General features: G+C 50.0%; 1 protein-coding gene across 1 annotated transcript in view; it reads left to right on the forward strand.

The window, feature by feature from the left end:
* The window catches only part of LOC149434852 (phosphatidylinositol 3,4,5-trisphosphate-dependent Rac exchanger 1 protein-like), a 45483-nt gene that overhangs the window by 10641 nt on the left and 13536 nt on the right, over positions 1-21306 (forward strand). Inside the window, exons 7-19 of the mRNA XM_089663308.1 lie at positions 1287-1497; positions 2780-3059; positions 3507-3716; positions 6190-6278; positions 7716-7798; positions 8988-9078; positions 9782-9910; positions 11531-11572; positions 14574-14791; positions 17154-17253; positions 17459-17602; positions 18070-18187; positions 19397-19454. Of these exons, the coding sequence (XP_089519434.1) occupies positions 1287-1497; positions 2780-3059; positions 3507-3716; positions 6190-6278; positions 7716-7798; positions 8988-9078; positions 9782-9910; positions 11531-11572; positions 14574-14791; positions 17154-17253; positions 17459-17602; positions 18070-18187; positions 19397-19454 (1773 nt within the window). The remainder of the gene's footprint in view (positions 1-1286; positions 1498-2779; positions 3060-3506; positions 3717-6189; positions 6279-7715; positions 7799-8987; positions 9079-9781; positions 9911-11530; positions 11573-14573; positions 14792-17153; positions 17254-17458; positions 17603-18069; positions 18188-19396; positions 19455-21306) is intronic.

A 21306-nucleotide genomic window follows, 5' to 3' on the forward strand; every position in this document is an offset into this window, starting at 1 on the left:
TAGCTCAGGGAGGACAGAAACCTCCCGTGGAGCAGAAGGGAGACGTGTCCTCTTACATTAGTGGTCAGTAGGGAAATGCCCCCCTTCATAGGTAGTCATTAGAAAAGTGCCCCCCCTTCTATGGAGAAGTGTCCCCTACATTATTAGTCAGTGGAGAAGTGCCCATTTACATTGGTCGATCACCAATGTAAAGGCGTAATTTTTCACTGGCTACCAATGTAGGGGGCACTTCTCCGTAGAAGGGGGGGACACTTTCCTCTAGACATTAGAGAAGTACCCCCTTACATTGGTTGTCAGTGGAGAAGTGCCCCCTTACATAGGTAGACATTAGAGGAGTGCGTCCTTACATAGGTAGACATTAGAGAAGTGCCCCCTTACATAGGTAGACATTAGAGAAGTGCCCCCTTACATAGGTAGACATTAGAGGAGTGCCCCCTTACATTGGTGGTCAGCAGAGAAGTGCCGCCCCTACGTAGGTTGACATTAGAGAAGTGCCCCCTTACATTGGTGGTCAGTGGAGAAGTGCCTCCTTACATTGGTGGTCAGTGGAGAAGTGCCCCCTTACATTGGTGGTCAGTGGAGAAGTGCCCCCTTACATTGGTGGTCAGTGGAGAAGTGCCCCCTTACATTGGTGGTCAGTGGAGAAGTGCCCCCTTACATTGGTGGTCAGCAGAGAAGTGCCGCCCCTACGTAGGTAGATATTAGAGAAGTGCCCCCTTACATTGGTGGTCAGTGGAGAAGTGCCCCCTTACATTGGTGGTCAGTGGAGAAGTGCCCCCTTACATTGGTGGTCAGCAGAGAAGTGCCGCCCCTACGTAGGTAGACATTAGAGAAGTGCCCCCTTACATTGGTGGTCAGTGGAGAAGTGCCCCTTTACATTGGTGGTCAGTAGGGAAGTGACCCCCTACATAGGTAGTCATTAGAGAAGTGCCCCCCTGCCAGCCTTCTATGAATAAGTGCCCCCTACATTAGTAGTTAGTGGAGAAGTGCCCCCTTTTATTGGTGATCAGTAGAGAAGGTGGTTATTGTAGGTGTGAGATTAATTCACTGCTGCTTGTTACTCAAGGAACCCCTGGCAACCCCAGTAGAGCCCAAGTGTTCCATGGAGCTGCAGTTGAGATTGGTTGTCTTAGCGCGTGGCTAGACTTCTCAGATATGGAAAGGTAGAGGTCAGATTGTGCGCGGCTTCGAAGTAACATTGCAGTAAGGTACACTCGGGGTTCTGAAAACAGAAATGAGGTGGTGGCCCGGGACTCGTAGATCTGATGGATTATGCTCCCTCTTAGTTTGCAGACGAGTTGAAGATGAAAGTGAGTCCGTCGTTTAAACAAGCCACCAGCGACACTCACCTGCTGCACAGTATGGACTTCTGTCCCACCAACTACCACATCAACCTCATGGAAGTGTCTTACCCCAAAACCAGCACCTCTGTGGGCCGCTCCTTCAGCATCCGCTTTGGCCGCAAAAACTCCTTCTTTGGCCTGGATCCAGATCAGGGTAAGATTGGGACCCACCTCCCCTTCCCCCATCCAGATCAGGGTAAGATTGGGACCCACCTCCCCTTCCCCCATCCAGATCAGGGTAAGATTGGGACCCACCTCCCCCTCCCCCATCCAGATCAGGGTAAGATTGGGACCCACCTCCCCCTCCCCCATCCAGATCAGGGTAAGATTGGGACCCAGAACTCTCTTCCCTCTCTCTCTCCCTCCCTTTTATATCTCTCCTACCCCTTTTCTCCTTCCCTCTTCTTTCTCTTCTCTCCCCCACTCCTCCCTCCCCTCTCCTAAACTCCTCTCCCCCTGTTCCTCTCTCCCCTCTCCTAAACTCCTCTCCCCCTGTTCCTCTCTCGCCCTCTCCCCTCCTCTTCCTCTCTCGCCCTCTCCCCTCCTCTTCCTCTCTCGCCCTCTCCCCTCCTCTTCCTCTCTCTCCCTTCCTCTTCCTCTCTCGCCCTCTCCCCTCCTCTTCCTCTCTCGCCCTCTCCCCTCCTCTTCCTCTCTCGCCCTCTCCCCTCCTCTTCCTCTCTCGCCCTCTCCCCTCCTCTTCCTCTCTCGCCCTCTCCCTTCCTCTTCCTCTCTCGCCCTCTCCCTTCCTCTTCCTCTCTCGCCCTCTCCCTTCCTCTTCCTCTCTCGCCCTCTCCCTTCCTCTTCCTCTCTCGCCCTCTCCCTTCCTCTTCCTCTCTCGCCCTCTCCCTTCCTCTTCCTCTCTCGCCCTCTCTCTTCCTCTTCCTCTCTCGCCCTCTCTCTTCCTCTCTCGCCCTCTCTCTTCCTCTCTCGCCCTCTCCCCTCCTCTTCCTCTCTCGCCCTCTCCCCTCCTCTTCCTCTCTCGCCCTCTCCCCTCCTCTTCCTCTCTCGCCCTCTCCCCTCCTCTTCCTCTCTCGCCCTCCTCTTCCTCTCTCGCCCTCTTCTTCTTCTCTCGCCCTCTCCCCTCCTCTTCCTCTCTCGCCCTCTCCCTTCCTCTTCCTCTCTCGCCCTCTCCCTTCCTCTTCCTCTCTCGCCCTCTCCCTTCCTCTTCCTCTCTCGCCCTCTCCCTTCCTCTTCCTCTCTCGCCCTCTCCCTTCCTCTTCCTCTCTCGCCCTCTCCCCTCCTCTTCCTCTCTCGCCCTCTCCTCTTCCTCTCTCGCCCTCTCCTCTTCCTCTCTCGCCCTCTCCTCTCTCCCTTACTCCTCTCTCTCCCCCCTCATCCCCAGTTCTGTATATATTAGCAGTTGATGAGGGCAGGGTGGCAGTTTTGGGGTGCTGGTTGTGAGTCCTAGTCCTGACCTTGGTTCTCTCTCTCTGCAGTTGGCAGTTTGAGCCCCATGCTGTACTCGCAGCACTCCATTGCCAGCATGGCGGCTCCGGCTTGGAGGTGTGTGGGCACAGAAGAGGAGGATGGGATGAATGGCAGTTTCCAAGATGGCAGCTTCTCTCAGATGAATGGAGGGATGAACCCGGAGGATCATGGTCTGAGCTTCTTGATGAAACATGATGACTTGGAGATTCAGGACTCCTACCTGGAGCTCTTCAACAAGCTGGATGTTGCTCTGAAGGAGATGAAGCAATACGTCACCCAGATCAACAAGTGAGATACTTGGATACCTTGTACCATGATACTGAGTGCAGTAACCCAGAGCCATCAGCCAGCTGCCTGCATTACTAATTGTTCCACAGCAATGATAGGTGTTGCATGATTGACTGCTTTGGGTTATTTCTCATAAGGGTTTGGCTGGAGTTCTGCTTTAAAGATCTGTTGGTATAAATTCTATAAACTGTTCATTGTGATGGATGCAGTTCTGTTGGAGATTTGGGGCTTCACAGTGATTATTTAGACCATAACAGTGCTAGTGCCAAGACCCCGATGGGGAGACTTAACCCTCTGAAGGCCTAATTGTACTTCAAGTCTGTCATCACAGCTGACCAATGATACAACTTGTTCGAATGTTATAGGGGAAGTCACATGACATACAAATGCAAGTCAAAGTATTCAGTTTATGTCCTAAACATACTATCTCCCTCCTTTACCCTGCAGGTTGCTGTCCACCATCACCGAGCCCCTGGAACGGGACACCCCATCTGAGCCCATGTCCACAAGCGAGACGCCTCCCTCCTCACTGGTGGGTGAGGACGGAGATGTGGACAGGACGGAACCGGGTGGCATCAAGAAAGTTTGTTTTAAGGTATTGGAGGAGGACCAGGAGGACTCAGGACATGATACCGTCAGCTACAGGGACTCCTATAGGTTAGTGCTTGCGTTTCAATAAACTTTACTAATGAATGTGCAGCTGATAAAGAGGCTGTGTGCATGTTATGAAACTCCTTGGCAAGTGACACAGTTGGTCTTCACTATAGCAACCCTCATAGGGTGATGGGCTGGAAATCCTAATGGCCTCTGATTTTTTCCTGCAAACTGACACATAGTTTCAGCCCTCAGGGTCGCCCCACTAAGAGTTTGCTTGACAGAAGGGCTATGGTGCTGAGGATATTCACAAACTGCAGACAAGAAAGTAGTGAGGTCCAGGTAGAAGTCGAGGTATATGCCAGGCAAGAGGTCCAGACAGAGGTTCAGGCAGGCAGCAGGCAAGAGAGTAGTCTGCTCCAGGCAAAGGTCGAGGCACTTGGTAGGAAAGATAGTAGTCAGGCTCCAGCAGAGGTCGAGATAGGCAGTAGTCCGGTCAAGGAAGAGGTCAGGGAAGGTGGTAGGCAAAAATGTAATCGGGTGCATACAGGGACCAAGGTAGGTGATGGGCAAGAGGGTAACTAGGTCCAGGCAGAGGTAGTCGGCAGATGGCATGCAAATGAGTAGTCAGTTCAAGGCAGACGGTAGGTAAGAGAGTAGTCTGGTCTAGGCAGAGGTTGAGGCAGGCAGGAGGCAAGAGAGAAGTTCGATCTAGGCAGAGGTCAGGGATGTTTGTAGGCAAAAGAGTAATTGGGTCCAGGCAGGGGTCAAGGTAGATGAAGGGCAAGAGAGTAACCAGGTCCTGGCAGAGGTAGTGGCTAGATGGCATGCAATTGAGTGGTCAGGCCAAGGCAGACGGTAGGCAAGAGAGTAGTCAGGCTCAGGCAGAGGTCAAGGCAGGCAGGAGACAAGAGTGTAGTCCGGTCAAGGCAGAGGTCAGGAAAGGTGGCAGGCCAAAGAGTAATCAGGTGCAAACAGGGACCAAGGTAGGTGATGGGCAAGAGAGTAACTAGGTCAAGGCAGAGGTAGTGGGCAGATGGCATACAATTAAGTGGTCAGATCAAGGCAGATGGTAGGCAAGAGACTAGTCGGGTCCAGGCAGAGGTCGAGGCACTTGGGAGGAAAGAGAGTAGTCAGGATCAGGCAGAGGTTGAGGCAGGCAGGAGGAAAGAGAGTAGTCCGGTCAAGGCAGAGGTCAGGGAAGGTGGTAGGCAAAAAAGTAATCGGGTGCAAACAGGGACCAAGGAAGGTGATGGGCAAGAGAGTAACTAGGTCCAGGCAGAGGTAGTGGGCAGATGACATGCAAATGAGTAGTCTGTTCAAGGCAGACGGTATGCAAGAGAGTAGTCTGTTCCAGGCAGAGGTTGAGGTGGGCAGGAGGCAAGAGAGAAGTTTGGTCAAGGCAGAAATCAGGGAAGGTGGTAGGCAAAAGAGTAATTGGGTCCAGGCAGGGGTCAAGTTGGGTGACGGGCAAGAGAGTAAGCAGGTCCAGGCAGAGGTAGTGGCTAGATGGCATGCAATTGAGTGGTCAGGTCAAGGCAGACCGTAGGCAAGAGAGTAGTCTGGTCCAGGCAGACATCAAAGCAGGCAATAGGAAAGAAAGCAGTCAAGTCCAAGCAGAGGTCCTGGGCAGATGGCAGGCAAGAGAATAGTCAGACCCAAGCAGAGGTCACAGCAGGCAAGAGAGTAGTCCAGTCTAGGCAGATATTGAGGCAAGTGACAGCAAAGACAGTAGTCAAGTCCAAGCAGAGGTCCTGGGCGGATGGCAGGCATAAGAGTAGTCAGACCAAGTGGAGGTCATGGCAGACAGGATGATGAGGAAAGGGCGGCAGTAGTCAGACTAAGCAGAGGTCATGGCAGACCAGAGAGCAGTCCAGTCCAGGCAGAGGTTGAGGTAGGTGGCAGGTAAGATAGTAGTCGGGTCAGACAAGTCATTTTCGACAGGTTCAGTATTATTGCAATCTATCTCTAGAGTAGCTAATGATAAGACACAGCACCAGCCACAGAGAACATGCCAACAGGAAGCACTGATGTGCAATGACATAGACACACTCACACACGAGTACACTGGAAAACATGGGAATCCTGAGATTCCAGAGGTCCCAGGGATCCTGGACAATATTGGAAGTCTAAGTACTGAAACAATGCTTTTCATTGAACGCCCTCCTCCACCACCATTTATAAAGCATCCCACTACTTTGCTGAAGCCAGATCACAAGCCATGGTGACCCTCTTGGCCTTTTGGGACTCTTCAGCATGGAGCTGCCAGTTCTGGTTTTGCTCAGCAAAGATAATGGTGATAAGGAGATATTTGTAGCTTAGGCACCACATAACTTTCTTGGCCGCACTTGATTCATTATATGATAAGGGTTTGTTTCCTTTAGTAACGTGAACATTTCAGAAACCGATTCTATCGAACAAGCATGTCATCTTGATGGCTTTGATTGCTGAGTAGATGATGACTGTCTATGAAGGATATGCCGCCCCATGACTTGATATTGCGAATATACATGTATAGTGTCTGATCTCTCCACAGTGAGTGTAACAGTAACCGCGATTCCGTCCTGTCCTACACCAGCGTGCGCAGTAACAGTTCGTACCTGGGGAGCGATGAAATGGGCTCGGGTAAGTCTCATTTGTTTGTCCCACAGACAGACATGTTATTAATGAGTTTATATCAGTACTAAAGTCTTTTTTCATAAACAAAATATGGTATAGATCAGGCACCTTCAAACAGGGTTCCCCAAGAGGATGGTAGGGGTTCCTTCTAGTTGACTTTCCATCTGATGTGCCTTCATAGTTCCAGGTCTATTGCCACTTTATAGAGCTGGTAGCAGGAATCCGGTGATCTGTTAACTGTAATGGTGGCCTTCTAACTACCAATGTAAGGGGTCACTCCTTCCACTGATCACCATTGTAAGGGGTCACTCCTTCCACTGATCACCATTGTAAGGGGTCACTCCTTCCACTGACCACCATTGTAAGGGGTCGCTCCTTCCACTGACCACCATTGTAAGGGGTCGCTCCTTCCACTGACCACCATTGTAAGGGGTCGCTCCTTCCACTGACCACCATTATAAGGGGTCACTCCTTCCACTGACCACCATTGTAAGGGGTCGCTCCTTCCATAGACCACCAATGTAAGGGGTCACTCCTTCCACTGACCACCAATGTAAGGGGTCACTCCTTCCACTGACCACCAATGTAAGGGGTCACTCCTTCCACTGACCACCATTGTAAGGGGTCACTCCTTCCACTGACCACCAATGTATGGGGCATTTTTCTTATGACCCATGAGACTTATTTTAGCAAGGGATCACGGACACCTAAAAACTTTTCAAGGGTTCCCCTGGGATAAAAAGTTTGAGAAAGGCTGATTTCAGAAATAGCAAAGGACAATTGGACAAAAAGGTCCCGAGACACATTGCCATGCTCAGCGCCAGGTTCCTCTGTGCTGCTTCCCTGAATTTCTATTTGGGAAGTGCTCACTCAAAACTGCCCCATTGGTCACACCCCTGGGGACTACATGTGCCATGATCCGCATGCGTGGATACAGGAACTTCCCTGCGCCAACATACACAGGCAGCCCACACTACACATGCCTCTGCAGTGCCTCAGCAGCCACTACCAACCACTTCACTTCAAGGTGGAGCAGAGACGTGTCCTCTGTTGGTTGTCCATTTGGACTGTCAGTGTGTGTGGGCGCAGGCTGTATCTTCACAGCAGGATGCAGTCCCCTCACGGGAGCGTGCACGAATGGGTGACAACGGCAGGACTCTATAGGACCCTGCAAGGAGACACCCAAGAACAGGAAAGTCAGGGCAGAGATCACAGGACCGGGAGAAGCAAAAGAAAGGCAAGTTTGAAGGGATTACCAGGCTGTATGCCATGAAGTTTAGACATTCACAGCTTCAAAAAAAAAAAATAAATATCCTTAAAAAGCAGAAAAAGAGGACACGAGCCACGTCTTTGTAGAAGGTCCAGGTCCATGTATGTGTCTTAGTGGAGAGGAGGTTTGTTTTCTTGTATGTCTTTCTGACAATTCTCCTTTTATGATGACAGGGGACGAGCTTCCATGTGACATGCGGATTCCATCTGACAAGCAGGATAAGCTGCACGGCTGTCTTGAACATCTCTTCAACCAGGTAAAGGCGACACGTACGGTCCACAGACCACCCGGGGTAGCCAGCCAGCCATAAACTGATAGAGACCACGAAATTGGACAAATTCATATTCTGCCTCCAGAGTTTCGGCGATCAGGAATGATTTTTTCCAACTTTAGTAATTATATCAGGAAGACAATGTTATATGTTTTAGAACGGGAGGGATAAGTGGGCAGCACAGTGGCTAAATGGTTAGCACTTTCAACTGGCAGTACCGGGGTCATTGGTTCAAATCCCAACCATGGCACCACCTGCCTGGAGCCTGCATGCCCTCCCTGTGCCTGCGTGGGCTTCCTCCGGGCACCCAGGCTTCCCCCCACACTCCAAAGACATGCTGATGGGCCGATTGGTTCCTGTCTAAATTGTCTCTAGTATGTGTATGTATGAATGTGAGTTAGGGACCTTAGATTGTACGCTCCTCAGGGGCGGGGACTGATGTGAATGTACAATATACATGTAAAGTGCTACATAAATTGACGGCCCTATAGAAGTACCTGAAATAAATAAGTGTGCATTACAATATCGGTGTTTGTATTTTGATACATTTAATAAAAGTAACTTTATAAGGAAATACCTTGTAGGGGTCCCTGGATACCACCTATTCCTTCTCCATATCATTCACAAATGGTTATGGGGTGCAGGGACCGGCCCTAATTATTGGGAACGGCATTCTCCAATTTATAAATTGTAAGGGACTGTTGGCTGCACATATTTTATTTATAAAATGGAACAAATTCATATTCTGCCTGCAGAGTTTCGGCGATCAGGAATGATTTTTTCCTATCTTACTAATTATATCCACAAGACGACGTTGTCTGGTTGTAATGGGTGGGATTAACGGGCGTACAATATCCGTGTTTGTATTCTGAAACATTTACCAAAAGTAACTTTGACCCCGGGGTTCACACTGATTCCACACCGCATCAGAATCGCACCCTGTTCATGCCAACCGCTGCGGGTGTGAATGTTAAGTTAACAACACCCTGAAAACCGGTCCGCAAAACGCGGTGCGATGTGCAGAATCAGATCACATAGGTGTGAATACTCGTCCAATCGGATTCTAGCGCGGACCTTTTTGGTGCAGATGCGGTGCAATTTGAGCCTTGGGAGGAAATGTACAACAAAGCTGCGGAAAGTCTTCTAAATATGCGTCTTGTGTGTCTGTTGTCAGGTGGACGCCATCATCACTCTGCTGAAGGGGAAAGTCATGGCCAAAGCCTTCGAGGAGACCAAGCACTTCCCAATGGAGCACAGCCTGCAAGGTGATTGGTGGACAGTTGTCTCTTGGCTGTCATTGTGCCAACGTTCAGAGAATTTATCCATTTTTTTTCTCCATTTGGTGCTCCTCCGGTGTCCTCCGCTTATTGGCAATCAATCTAAGAGTAGTGCAGCAGTACTGTCCTCTTCTGATTGGCTGTTGAAATGTATGCCAGGCCAAAAGCTTTTCTCCTTCGTTCTTGATGGAGTGGAGGAGGGCTATGACCCCTGCTGTGTTTTGAATGCTCTCCAGGGCTCCTTTTCATGTCTTTCCGACAATTCAACTTCCTTTCTGGTTTCAGCGGAGGAAAAGTGAGGGGAAATCTGCAATGGAGACACAGACTTCAATACAGATCTCACAGGCCTTCTGCCTCTCCCCCACTCTACTAAAGACAAGCATTTTCACACCTGCCCTCACTTCTTGCCTGTCAAATGTTGTCACCCAGACAGGAAGTGAGAAGAAATCTCTTTAAAAGAGCCCCAGATAGGAGTAAAAACCTGTCAGGGGTTCTAATCCTTCCCCCACTCCATGCAAAACCCGACTCCATGCAAAACTAAGAAAATCCGACCATACGGAAAAAGAACCCCACACATGCAAAAAGCAGGCACCCCCCCCCCCCGAAAGATAGCATCACCCTGCATATGTCATGTGGTGACGATGGAACCTCTCCATTGTTTGAAGAAGTCTCTTTCATGGTGTCCCCGCAGAGTTCCAGAAGAAAGAGGAGTGGACGGTGAGGTGTCGCAGTATGATCCAAATCAGTATCAGAGAAGATCCCTGGAACCTCCCCAACTCCATCAAGACCCTGGTGGAGAGTATCCAGAAATACGTCGAAGGTTGGTACCACGTGAGACTTTGCGGCCGAGAGCTTCTATTAAAAGGAAATTATATTTTGTGGTCTGTTTATAAATTACATTTTGGGAGTCGATTTGTAAAATAAACTTTCGCTCAGCAGTCACAAACCAAATACGTTTATTTCCTATGATCGTCAGCTCCGCCTAGTGGACATTATGTGGTATTTCCCTAAAATAACTCAGGAAGATAACTGCATTGTGACCACTAGATGGAGCTGATGATCATAAGATATAAATCTAAATTATGGGAATTAAAATGTTTTGAGACATTCGAACAGATAATTTTTTTGTAATCAGAACCCTTTTGGGGTTGATTTACTAAAACTGGAGAGTGCAAAACTTGGTGCAGCTGTGCACAGAAACCAATCAGCTTCCAGCTTTGTTTTTGCCAAAGCATAACTGAACAAGGCGAAGGTAGAAGTTGATTGGTTCCCATGCACACCAGATTCTGGGGGCTCCAGTTTTAGTAAATCCCCCCCTTTGTGTCTTCCAAGAACCAGAGACTGGAGATTCCGAAGATAACCCTAACCCCCCTACCTGCCCAGGCCATTTTCCAGCTTTCAGTGCTGTCATACTTTGAATCACAATTACTCAGAAATGCAACATTGTTCCCAAATGAATTTTATACCATTTTTGAGAGTTTTCAGAGTTTTGTTTCAGTGGTACTTAACCCGTTCACGCTGGCGCCTCCCGGCCCTTTAAGAGTTTCAAAAGGCAGGAGGCAGGGCGGGGTTTTAGAGTCATGTGACCACCGTCATTCGCCATCACATGATCGGGAAAGGTCTCGATCGAAAGACGAGATCGGGACCTTTCCGTGAGTACCGGACATGTGTGCTGGGAGCGTGCAGGGCGCACTCTCTCGGCACATATGTCCTTTTTTAATAGAACGCAAATGTGCCGCCGCTCGGCGTCTAGACCCAGACGCCGGGAGGCCACATATTTGCGTTCGGCCGGGGGCGTGAAGAGGTAAATCGCCCCTGGGATTTTTAATTTTCTACTCTATAAAGGAAAAAAGACCAAATATTTGGGGAAACAAACACTTTTCTTAATTTCTGTTAGAAAACTTTGCAGATAATCTTCAGTAATTTAGGCCAAAATGTATTCTGTTACATTTCTTATAAAAATAATAAAAACAAATGGGTGTATATTATTTACAAGTGTGATTGGTCACAGCAATCACACGGTACAGGGCCATTTTAATTCAAGCAAGCAGACCAGCACACCAAGAGTCTCCAAAGTGGGTCCAAAGCTTTATTCAGCAATCTCAGCAATGTTTTGGACCCCTTCAGTGCAGTGCAAAACAGAATGACATTTAAAGAACTTCCCACCAATCAAACAGCAGAAAATAGACTCCACCCCACCCCTTGATGTCATAATGACGTCATAAGCCCAATTACAGCGCATGCTGCTTTGTGCCCTAGAGGGCGCCCATGAGCATCAGGAGCTGGAGGATGCCATTGAAACCCCTGGGTCAGTCATGGAATGGTCTTTGTCGCTGATTATCGGTAGTAGAAGCACACAGATTGATCTTTGGACGACTTGTTTGTTCTTGTTCTCCTTGTCAGAGAATTCCATTGAATTGTATTTTTCTCTGTTTTGCAGATGGGAAGAATCAGCTGTTGCTGGCTCTGCTGAAATGCACCGGTAAGAGATTTATTGGTATGATATGAAATGCTGGGAACATTATACAATGTGCTGGGCTCAGGAAAGAGGGCCATAGAAAGCTGAAACAGGTCTGTTCTGCCTGGCGAATGTGATGCTCGAGTGTCACATTCGTCAGTTTACGCCACGCTTTACATATATATTGTACATTCACATCAGCCCCGCCCCCGAGGGGCGTACAATCTAAGGTCCCTAACTCACATTCATACATACACATACTAGGGCCAATGTAGACAGGAGCCAATTCACCTACCAGCATGTCTTTGGAGTGTGGGAGGAAACCGGAGTTCGCAGAGGAAACCCATATAGGCACAGGGAGAACATGCAAACTCCAGGCAGGTGGTGCCATAGTCGGGATTCGTGGTTGGGAACTTGATAATTAGTGGAGGGTTTTGATAGAACATAAGATGTCTCTCCACTTGTCATTCATCTGAACCTATATAGCCAACCATAAGCTCACCCAAGGATAAGCATCATTTTTTTGGGGTGACCCAACATAAATACCATCATAGATGGTCTATATTACACTTCCAACTAATCAGGTTCCTATTTCAGTTCTATCGCTCTGTTTGGTAGCATCTGATTGGTTGCAGTGGTAAACACAAAGTTCTTAGCGAGTGCAGCCAGCATGACATCAGCTCTACTTGTAGACCCGGGTGGTGGATGTGGATGAGAAGTTTGGAGGAATGCGGTATGATGGGTATGGCAGGTTTATATACTGACTGCACGGTGTTCTCCTCACTCGCTCTGACATCTACATGAGACAATCTTTTCTGTTGTCCCAAACATAGACACGTTTTTTCCTTCCGTCCTCCAGCAGTACCTGATCATTCTCCACATTCCCCGAATAAGTGACAGACCTGTTCTAAAGCAGGAAAGTCCCAGTCTGCCATATAGAACCCACAACACCCCCATGGCTGGGTAAATAGACAGTCATAAAATAGTATCTGGTCTTCCATTACTCTGCACTCTGGGCTTCCTGGGACTATCAGTTCTACATTAACAGTTATGGAAGTCGTTGGTCAAGGTGCCTCTATTAGGGGTTTCTTCTCCAGTCTTGGAGCCAGCAATCAGACTTGTGGACCAATGAATAATCTGAAAGTCAAAACCATCTAGAGGAGCTAATGATAGTTCCCCCCCATAGATCAAGGGAGAACCATGCCTCATCATGTGTTCTTCCATCTATATACAGATACAGGCACATATATACTGTATGTATTCCGGCACCCCATGTGAGGCAGCCACCATACAGTGAAGAATTTGGTGTAGATGAAATATAGAGGAGATCATCATGTGTTATAACAGGTTCAACTCTTCTGGGAAGGCCGTCCACAAGGTTTATGAGGGTGTCTATGGGAAGGTTGGACCATTCTTCCAGAAGCACATTTGTCAGGTCAGGCACTGATGTCAGGGAAGGAGGCCTGTCTCGCAGTCTCCGCTCTAATTCATCCCAAAGGTGTTCTATGGGGTTGAGGTCAGGACTCTGTGCAGGTCAGTCAAGTTCCTCCACCCCAAACTGGCTCCTCCATGTCTTTATGGACCTTGCTTTGTGCACTGGTGGACAGTCATGTTGGAACAGGAAGAGGCCATCCCCAAACTCCTCCTACAAAGTTGGGAGCATGAAATTGTCCAAAATGTCGCCTTAAGAGTTCCCTTCACTGGAACTAGGGGGCCAAGCCCAACTCCTGAAAAACACCCCCACACCATAATCCCCCCTCCACCAAACTTTACACTTGGCACAATGCAGTCAGGCAAGTACCGTTCTCCTGGCAGCCGCCAAATCCAGACACGTCCATCGGATTGCCAGACTGAGAAGCGTGATTGGTCACTCCAGAGAACACGTCTCCAAGCTCTCTACGCACTGTTGTTGGGCTCATCTGAAGGCCACACCAAGTTTGGAGGTCTTTAGCTATTGACTCTGCAGACAGTTGGCGACTTCTGCGCACTGTGCGCTTCAGCATGCGCTGACCCCGCCCTGTCATGTGACGTGGCCTACCACTTGGTGGCTGAGTGGCTGTTGTTCCCAGTTGCTTCCACTTTGTTATAATCCCACTAACAGTTGAGCGTGGAATATTTAGTAGCCAGGAAATGTCACGGATGGACTTATTGCACAGGTGGCCACCTATCACGGGATCACGCTTGGAGTCACTGAGCTCCTGAGAGCGACCCATTCTTTCACCAATGTTTGTAGAAGCAGTCTGCATGCCTAGGGGCTTGATTGTATACACCTGTGTCCATGGAGGGGATTGGAACACCTGAATCACATGATATGGAGGGGATTGGAACACCTAAATCACATGATTGGGTGGGGATTGGAACACCCGAATCACATGATTTGGAGGGATGGACCAATACTTTTGTCAATATAGAGTATATAATGGCAAGGGGTGCTGGGGTGTCTTGGAAGGGCTATTGATGCTTGCTGCAGGGGAATCACTGGGGGGGGGTCTATTTTTGTGTGGCAGTCTATTGTTGCTGGGGAGGTTGTTGCTTAAAAGGATCTACTGTTGAGGAAATGGTCTATTGTTGCTAGCTTATGAAGAGTCTATTGATGTTGGATGCTTGGAGATCTGTTGTTGGTGATGGGGGTCTATTGTTGCTTGGGTAGTATTTTGTTGTGGGGGCCAAATGTTGCTGGTGGAGAGGGTGGGTCTATTGTTGCTGCTGGAGAGGGTGGGAGATTTACTGCTTTTCTTGTTATTAACAAATCCCATACGAAATACTTAGCACCACAAAATGATACTTGGCTCTGCAGTGGTACTGGGCAGTGGGTGGAGGTGGAACCAAGAGATGGGACTCGGAGGTGGATAGGGAGGAGACAAGAAGTGACTCAAAATGGGGGAGCTTCTGCACCTATTCTCTGATGTACTGTATGTATTCCAGCACCCCACGTGAGGCAGCCACCATACAGCGAGGAATTAGGTGGACAGGAGATGGTTCATGTCATTTCACCCTGCAGTAATTCTTCCCTCTCTTCTCCCAGATACGGAACTGCAGGTTCGCCGAGATGCCATATTCTGCCAGACACTGGTGGCTGCCATCAGTACGTTCACTGAGCAGCTCATGGCGGCCCTCAACTACCGATACAACAACAATGGCGAGTACGAAGAGAGCAGCCGTGATGCCAGCAGGAAGTGGCTGGAGCAGATTGCTGTTACTGGGGTGCTGCTCACCTACCAATCACTGCTGTCGCCCAACATCGTGAGTATTTTTTTGCGCAGGGTGAGCCATGCCTCCCCTCTTGGTTTCATCCTTTCCTCATCCTTTTATCAACCTTAGGAGCCCCTAAAATAATTTTCAGGTCTTGAAACTAGTAACAGATATAGTTGATCCATCAGCACCACATCCCTCACTGAAGAGACAAATGAGGAGAACAATACATATTGGGACATTTTAGGTGCTGATTCACCCTCAGGAAAATACACTCACACAAAAAAATTCCATAAACCAATGTGTTCCAAAGAATAAAAATCAGGGATTACCCCCATAAAATCTATTTAAACAGATGAAAATAGTCAGTGCAGTGAACCCCAATACTCCTTCCTAAATCAAAACCGGTGTGATAAATACAGCACACTATTAAAAACTAGAACTAGAAAGGTGTCGTAACCCAACGCGTTTCGCCGGGTAGGCTTCCTCAGGGGTTCAAAAAGAGGGACTCCATGCTGATGGCCAGCCGAAACAAGTAGAGGAGGAGTGGAGGTGGAGAGAAGAGAGGCACCCGGGCACGGTCCCACCTGGAAGCCCGAAGGCTATATATATGGAGCGGAGGTGGGGAGAAGAAGTGAGGCACCCGGGCACGGTCCCACCTGGAAGCCCGAAGGCTATATATATGGAGCGGAGGTGGGGAGAAGAAGTGAGGCACCCGGGCACGGTCCCACCTGGAAGCCCGAAGGCTATATATGGGGAGGGAAAGAAATCCCTTAACCCAAAGCACACTGCCTCCGATGGTTGCCAAGAAAATGCAGGAGGCACCCGCAGATATATAATGGAATACACTATGCCTAAGACAGTTTGAAAGAATATCACGTAGGACTTCATAGGGTGGAATTGGTCCCAGATGATACATAGAAATGCCCGTGCAGTCAATCAGATATCCCTCCGCAATCTATACACAATGGCTCCCACTTGCTGCAAAAAGCAGCACAATTTCCAGGTCTTGGGGAACCCTTATTAAAACCAATTCAATGGCAGGCCTGGATCTAGGGGGTTCTTGGGTGGGCTGTGCCCCACAGATTTTAGTTGCATCTAGTAATCCATGAGATATGATGGGGACAGTTGATGTAGGGGGACATTCTGTTAGCAGCAGTTGATCTAAGGGGTGCCCTGAGGGGAGCAATTGATGTAAGGGGGCATTCTGATGTGAACATGATATGTAAGGGGCATTCTGGTGAGGACAGTTGACGTAAAGGGGCACTCTGACTCGAAACAACTGATAAAAGGGGGACTCTTATAGTTACCCTAATGCAAAGGGGAACTCTGATGAGGACTCCTGATGTAAGGAGGGGCTCTAAATGGGACACCTGATATACGGGGACACAGGTTCGCGCGCGTGCCGCATGTCCACTTGGTTTGCTATAGGTAGTGTGGGATTTTAAGGAGCCAGGAACAATTGCAGGGAGGAGTGGAGTGACTCAACTTAAAAGGCATGTCTTTACAGTTTTCTATAGGTAGTATGGAACTCTAAGGGTCCACAAAGCACTGCAGGGTAGAGTGGACTGAATCTACTTAATGGACATCTATATTTGGTTTTCTTAAGGAAGTATGACATTTTAAAGGTCCAGAACAATTGCAGTGAAGTGAGGTCAGACTCTATCTAAAGGGCGGGTCCATTTGGTCTTCTCTAGGTAGTGGTGGGATTCTAAGGAGCCAGGAGCAATTGCAGTGAGGAGAGGTCAGACTCTATCCAAAGGGCGGGTCCATTTGGTCTTCTCTAGGTAGTGGTGGGATTCTAAAGAGCCAGGAGCAATTGCAGTGAGGAGAGGTCAGACTCTATCTAAAGGGCGGGTCCATTTGGTCTTCTCTAGGTAGTGGTGGGATTCTAAGGAGCCGGGAGCTATTGCAGTGAAGAGAGGTCAGACTCTATCCAAAGGGCAGGTCCATTTGGTCTTCTCTAGGTAGTGGTGGGATTCTAAGGAGCCAGGAGCAATTGCAGTGAGGAGAGGTCAGACTCTATCCAAAGGGCGGGTCCATTTGGGCTTCTCTAGGTAGTGGTGGGATTCTAAGGAGCCAGGAGCAATTGCAGTGAAGAGAGGTCAGACTCTATCCAAAGGGCGGGTCCATTTGGTCTTCTCTAGGTAGTGGTGGGATTCTAAGGAGCCAGGAGCAATTGCAGTGAAGAGAGGTCAGACTCTATCCAAAGGGCAGGTCCATTTGGTCTTCTCTAGGTAGTGGTGGGATTTTAAGGAGCCAGGAGCAACTGCAGGGAAGAGTGGAATGAGTATACTTAAAGGGCATGTCCATTCAGTCTTCTCTATGTGGTGTGTGCATTGGGGATGGGAAGGGTGATCATTGTGTGTATTATCCCCATGTGTCTGACCGCCCCCCTGGCTCCTCTGTGCAGAAGGAAGAGCGGATTATGCTGGAGGACATCAGTGCCACACTCCAGGATCTGGATAAAGTTGTCTTCTACTTCAAGCAGATGGATGAAACACTCGTTGCAAGTAAGATATTTCATCAGCGGGCATCAGCATCAAGCTGTGGGTGGGGGAAGGTTGTTGGTTTTATGGTCTCCATTGAAGACCGAGGAGGAGATCGAGCCCTACCCTCACTCAGCCCACAACTAGGACGATTCAAGCATAAAACGCCATAAGTGTAAGATTCTTGTATGAATATGAAGGGTGAGACCTGACAAATATTCTTCCTTAGATACGGCCGTCTTCCACCACATTGAAGGAACAAGACAAGCACTGAAAGTAATCTTCTACCTGGACAGTTTTCACTTCTCCAAGCTGCCCACCAAGTTTGAGCATGGAGGCTGCCTGAAGCTCCAGACTGTCCTATTCACTAAAGGTATCCAATACATAAACACATTCTCATACACAGCACTGGTACTGCCTGGTCTGGAATACAAAGCTCAGTTCTGGACATTCAGAACATAGGAAGGATGACCTAGAACCGGGCTAATAACAGAGCAACTAAAACTATGAGGAGCATGAAGGAGCTCCACTATAGACATGTATACTGTATACTGCCAGACCTGAATTGTAGTCCAACATAAGATGAGGCCATTGAGGGTTAATCATCTAATATATTGGAAATCTTCTCCTATACTGTCATGGGGTGTAATGCGATGGACACTTTGTAGCATCTGAGAGAAAAATGAAGAAATTGTTTAGTTCTGTTCAAGGAGCACAATAATACTGGATGATAAAGGGTTAAATCGTCAATTCGCCTTACCAGTGTAAGGGTTAGAGCGAGGTGCTTTCAACTATTCTGTATCTGTGGGACTCTATTCATGTACATCTGTCACATTTCAGCTATCGAGAGTCTAGAGGGCCAGTCTCACCCAGGATCGAACATGTCGCTGGAGGAAATACAGCAGCAGATCAATCACGTGTCCATAGAGAAAGTACAAAGCTATTACCGGAAGCTCAGGTACCAGAGTTCAAGGAGGGTGGGGGGATACATAGCTGTGTGCTGGGGGTGATAGTGAAATATGTGCTGGGGAGGGTAAAGGTGTTATGGAGCTGTGTGCTGGAGCGAGAAGGGGGAGGGGGGTAATATAGAATTAATGTTTTGGGTGATATGCAGTTGTGTACTGGGTGATGTTGGGGGTGATATGTTGCTACTGTTGGGGGAGGATCTCAATGATATGGAGCTGTGTGCTGGGGAGGGGGGTGATATGGGGCTCTGGGAAGGTGGTGGAAAAATGGAGCTATCTGCTTGGTGAGGCTTCAAGTGATATGGAGCTATGTGCTGGGAGTGATATGGAGATGTGTGCTGGGTGAGGTTGGGGGTGATATGGAGATGTATGCTGGGTGAGGTTGGGGGTGATATGGAGATGTGTGCTGGGTGAGGTTGGGGGTGATATGGAGATATGTGCTGGGTGAGGTTGGGGGTGATATGGAGAGGTGTGCTGGGTCAGGTTGGGGGTGATATGGAGATGTGTGCTGGGTGAGGTTGGGGGTGATATGGAGATGTGTGCTGGGTGAGGTTGGGGGTGATATGGAGATGTATGCTGGGTGAGGTTGGGGGTGATATGGAGATGTGTGCTGGGTGAGGTTGGGGGTGATATGGAGATATGTGCTGGGTGAGGTTGGGGGTGATATGGAGATGTGTGCTGGGTGAGGTTGGGGGTGATATGGAGATATGTGCTGGGTGAGGTTGGGGGTGATATGGAGATATGTGCTGGGTGAGGTTGGGGGTGATATAGAGATGTGTGCTAGGTGAGGTTGGGGGTGATATAGAGATGTGTGCTAGGTGAGGTTGGGGGTGATATGGAGATATGTGCTGGGTGAGGTTGGGGGTGATATGGAGATGTGTGCTGGGTGAGGTTGGGGGTGATATGGAGATGTGTGCTGGGTGAGGTTGGGGGTGATATGGAGATATGTGCTGGGTGAGGTTGGGGGTGATATGGAGATATGTGCTGGGTGAGGTTGGGGGTGATATAGAGATGTGTGCTGGGTGAGGTTGGGGGTGATATGGAGAGGTGTACTGGGTGAGGTTGGAGTGATATGGAGATGTATGCTGGGTGAAGTTGGGGGTGATATGGGGGGAAGGAGGGGTGTAGATAATACCATTTCTTGGGTTTTTAACAATTTATGACGCTTCTGATTCAACATGTCTTATTTGTTTGGCTGTCAGGGCTTTTTACCTGGAAAGGTCAGCGGACTCCAACACAACGGCTATAAAGATCGATCAGGTAGGGATTTTCCTGTTGTAAACTTTGTATTTAATCCTAGCAAGATGAGATCATTTTCTTTCCTTCGATGTGCTGATGAAGAGCTCTGCCAGTCTTGGTGTCTGTGCATGTGTTACTTGTCGGAGTTCTTTAGTCCCCCAGATAGAAGCATCCCACTGATAACCATTCAGGGATAACTACATCATTACATGTGATATGCAACCAAAACATCAAACTCTTTCCATGAACACAAGCATTCCTTGTCTGAGTTGTGCTTTCTTAGTTTGCATTTTAAAACTTAGAGAGTGATTATTTATTCTATAGTTTGTTCACAGCAACCGAACTCTCGCTCCACGCACACAGCCCAAGGACTCAAGCAAGCACGCCCTCCACTCGACACCAGCGAACACACCGAAGACACGAGAGAACAGAACGCAACAACAACGAGAAAGGACAAAGACAAAATCACAGAGAGACAAAACACAAGTAACAGAACAAAAGACATCTCCCCTCCCCCCTCTCTCCTCCCCCTCTCCCTCCCCTCTCACTCGCCAGAAACGCACAAACAGCACGCACCCAAGACGCACAAAAAACGTCAACTCCAACAGCACCGCCCTCAAAGAGAGACAAGACGCAGAGAACACTCGCAGAGCCCCACAAAGAGCACGACAACTCGCACAAGAAAGAACAAACAGACTCGCCTCCAAGCACCCCGCGCCAGAGCCCCTCCCCTCACGCCCGCTCCCCCCCTCTCCCCCCCCGCAGACGCCGCACCCCCCGAGCACCTCCCCCGCCTCACTCCTCACACACAGCTCCGCCCCAGTCTCGCCCCCTCCCCCACAGCGCTCCCCCCCTCTCTCCCCCCTCCCCCACGCGCGCAGACCCTCCTCCCCTCCTCCCCCTCCCTCCCCCCTCTCTCCCTCTCCTCTCCTCCTCCCCTCTCTCTCCCTCCCCCCTCTCTCTCCCCCCTCTCTCTCCCTCCCTCTCCCCCTCTCTCTCCCCCCTCCCCTCTCCCCCCTCTCCCCCCCTCTCCCTCTCCCCCTCTCCCCCCTCTCCTTCCTCCCCCCCTCTCCCTCTTCCTCCCCCCTCTCCCCTCTCCCTCTCCCACCTCCCTCTCTCTCCCTCTCCCCCCTCTCTCTCCCTCCCCCTCCCCTCCCTCTCTCCCTCTCCCCCCCCGCTCCCCCCCTCTCTCTCCCTCCCCCCCTCCCCCCCTCCATCTCTCCCTCCCTCCATCTCTCCCTCCCCCCCCTCCCCCCCTCCATCTCTCCCTCTCCCCCTCTCCCTCCCCCCCCTCCCCCCCCCCTCCATCTCTCCCCCCCCCCCTCCATCTCTCCCTCTCCCCCCCTCCATCTCTCCCTCTCCCCCCCCTCCATCTCTCCCTCTCCCCCCCCCCCCTCCATCTCTCTCCCCCCCCCTCCATCTCTCCCCCCCCCTCCATCTCTCCCCCCCCTCCATCTCTCCCCCCCCCCTCCATCTCTCCCCCCCCCCTCCATCTCTTCCCCCCCCTCCATCTCTTCCCCCCCCCTCCATCTCTCCCTCTCCCCCCCCCCCTCCATCTCTCCCTCTCCCCCCCCCCTCCATCTCTCCCCCTCCATCTCTCCCTCTCCCCCCTCCATCTATCTCTCCCTCTCCCCCCCTCCATCTATCTCTCCCTCTCCCCCCCTCCCTCTATCTCTCCCTCTCCCCCCCTCCCTCTATCTCTCCCTCTCCCCCCCTCCCTCTATCTCTCCCTCTCCCCCCCTCCCTCTATCTCTCCCTCTCCCCCCTCCCTCTATCTCTCCCTCTCCCCCCCTCCCTCTATCTCTCCCTCTCCCCCCCTCCCTCTATCTCTCCCTCTCCCCCCTCCCTCTATCTCTCCCTCTCCCCCCCTCTA

The sequence above is a fragment of the Staurois parvus genome, unplaced genomic scaffold, assembly GCF_062004578.1.
Source record: "Staurois parvus isolate SC_StPar_1 unplaced genomic scaffold, SC_StPar_1.0 ptg001652l, whole genome shotgun sequence".
Lineage (NCBI taxonomy): Eukaryota > Metazoa > Chordata > Amphibia > Anura > Ranidae > Staurois > Staurois parvus.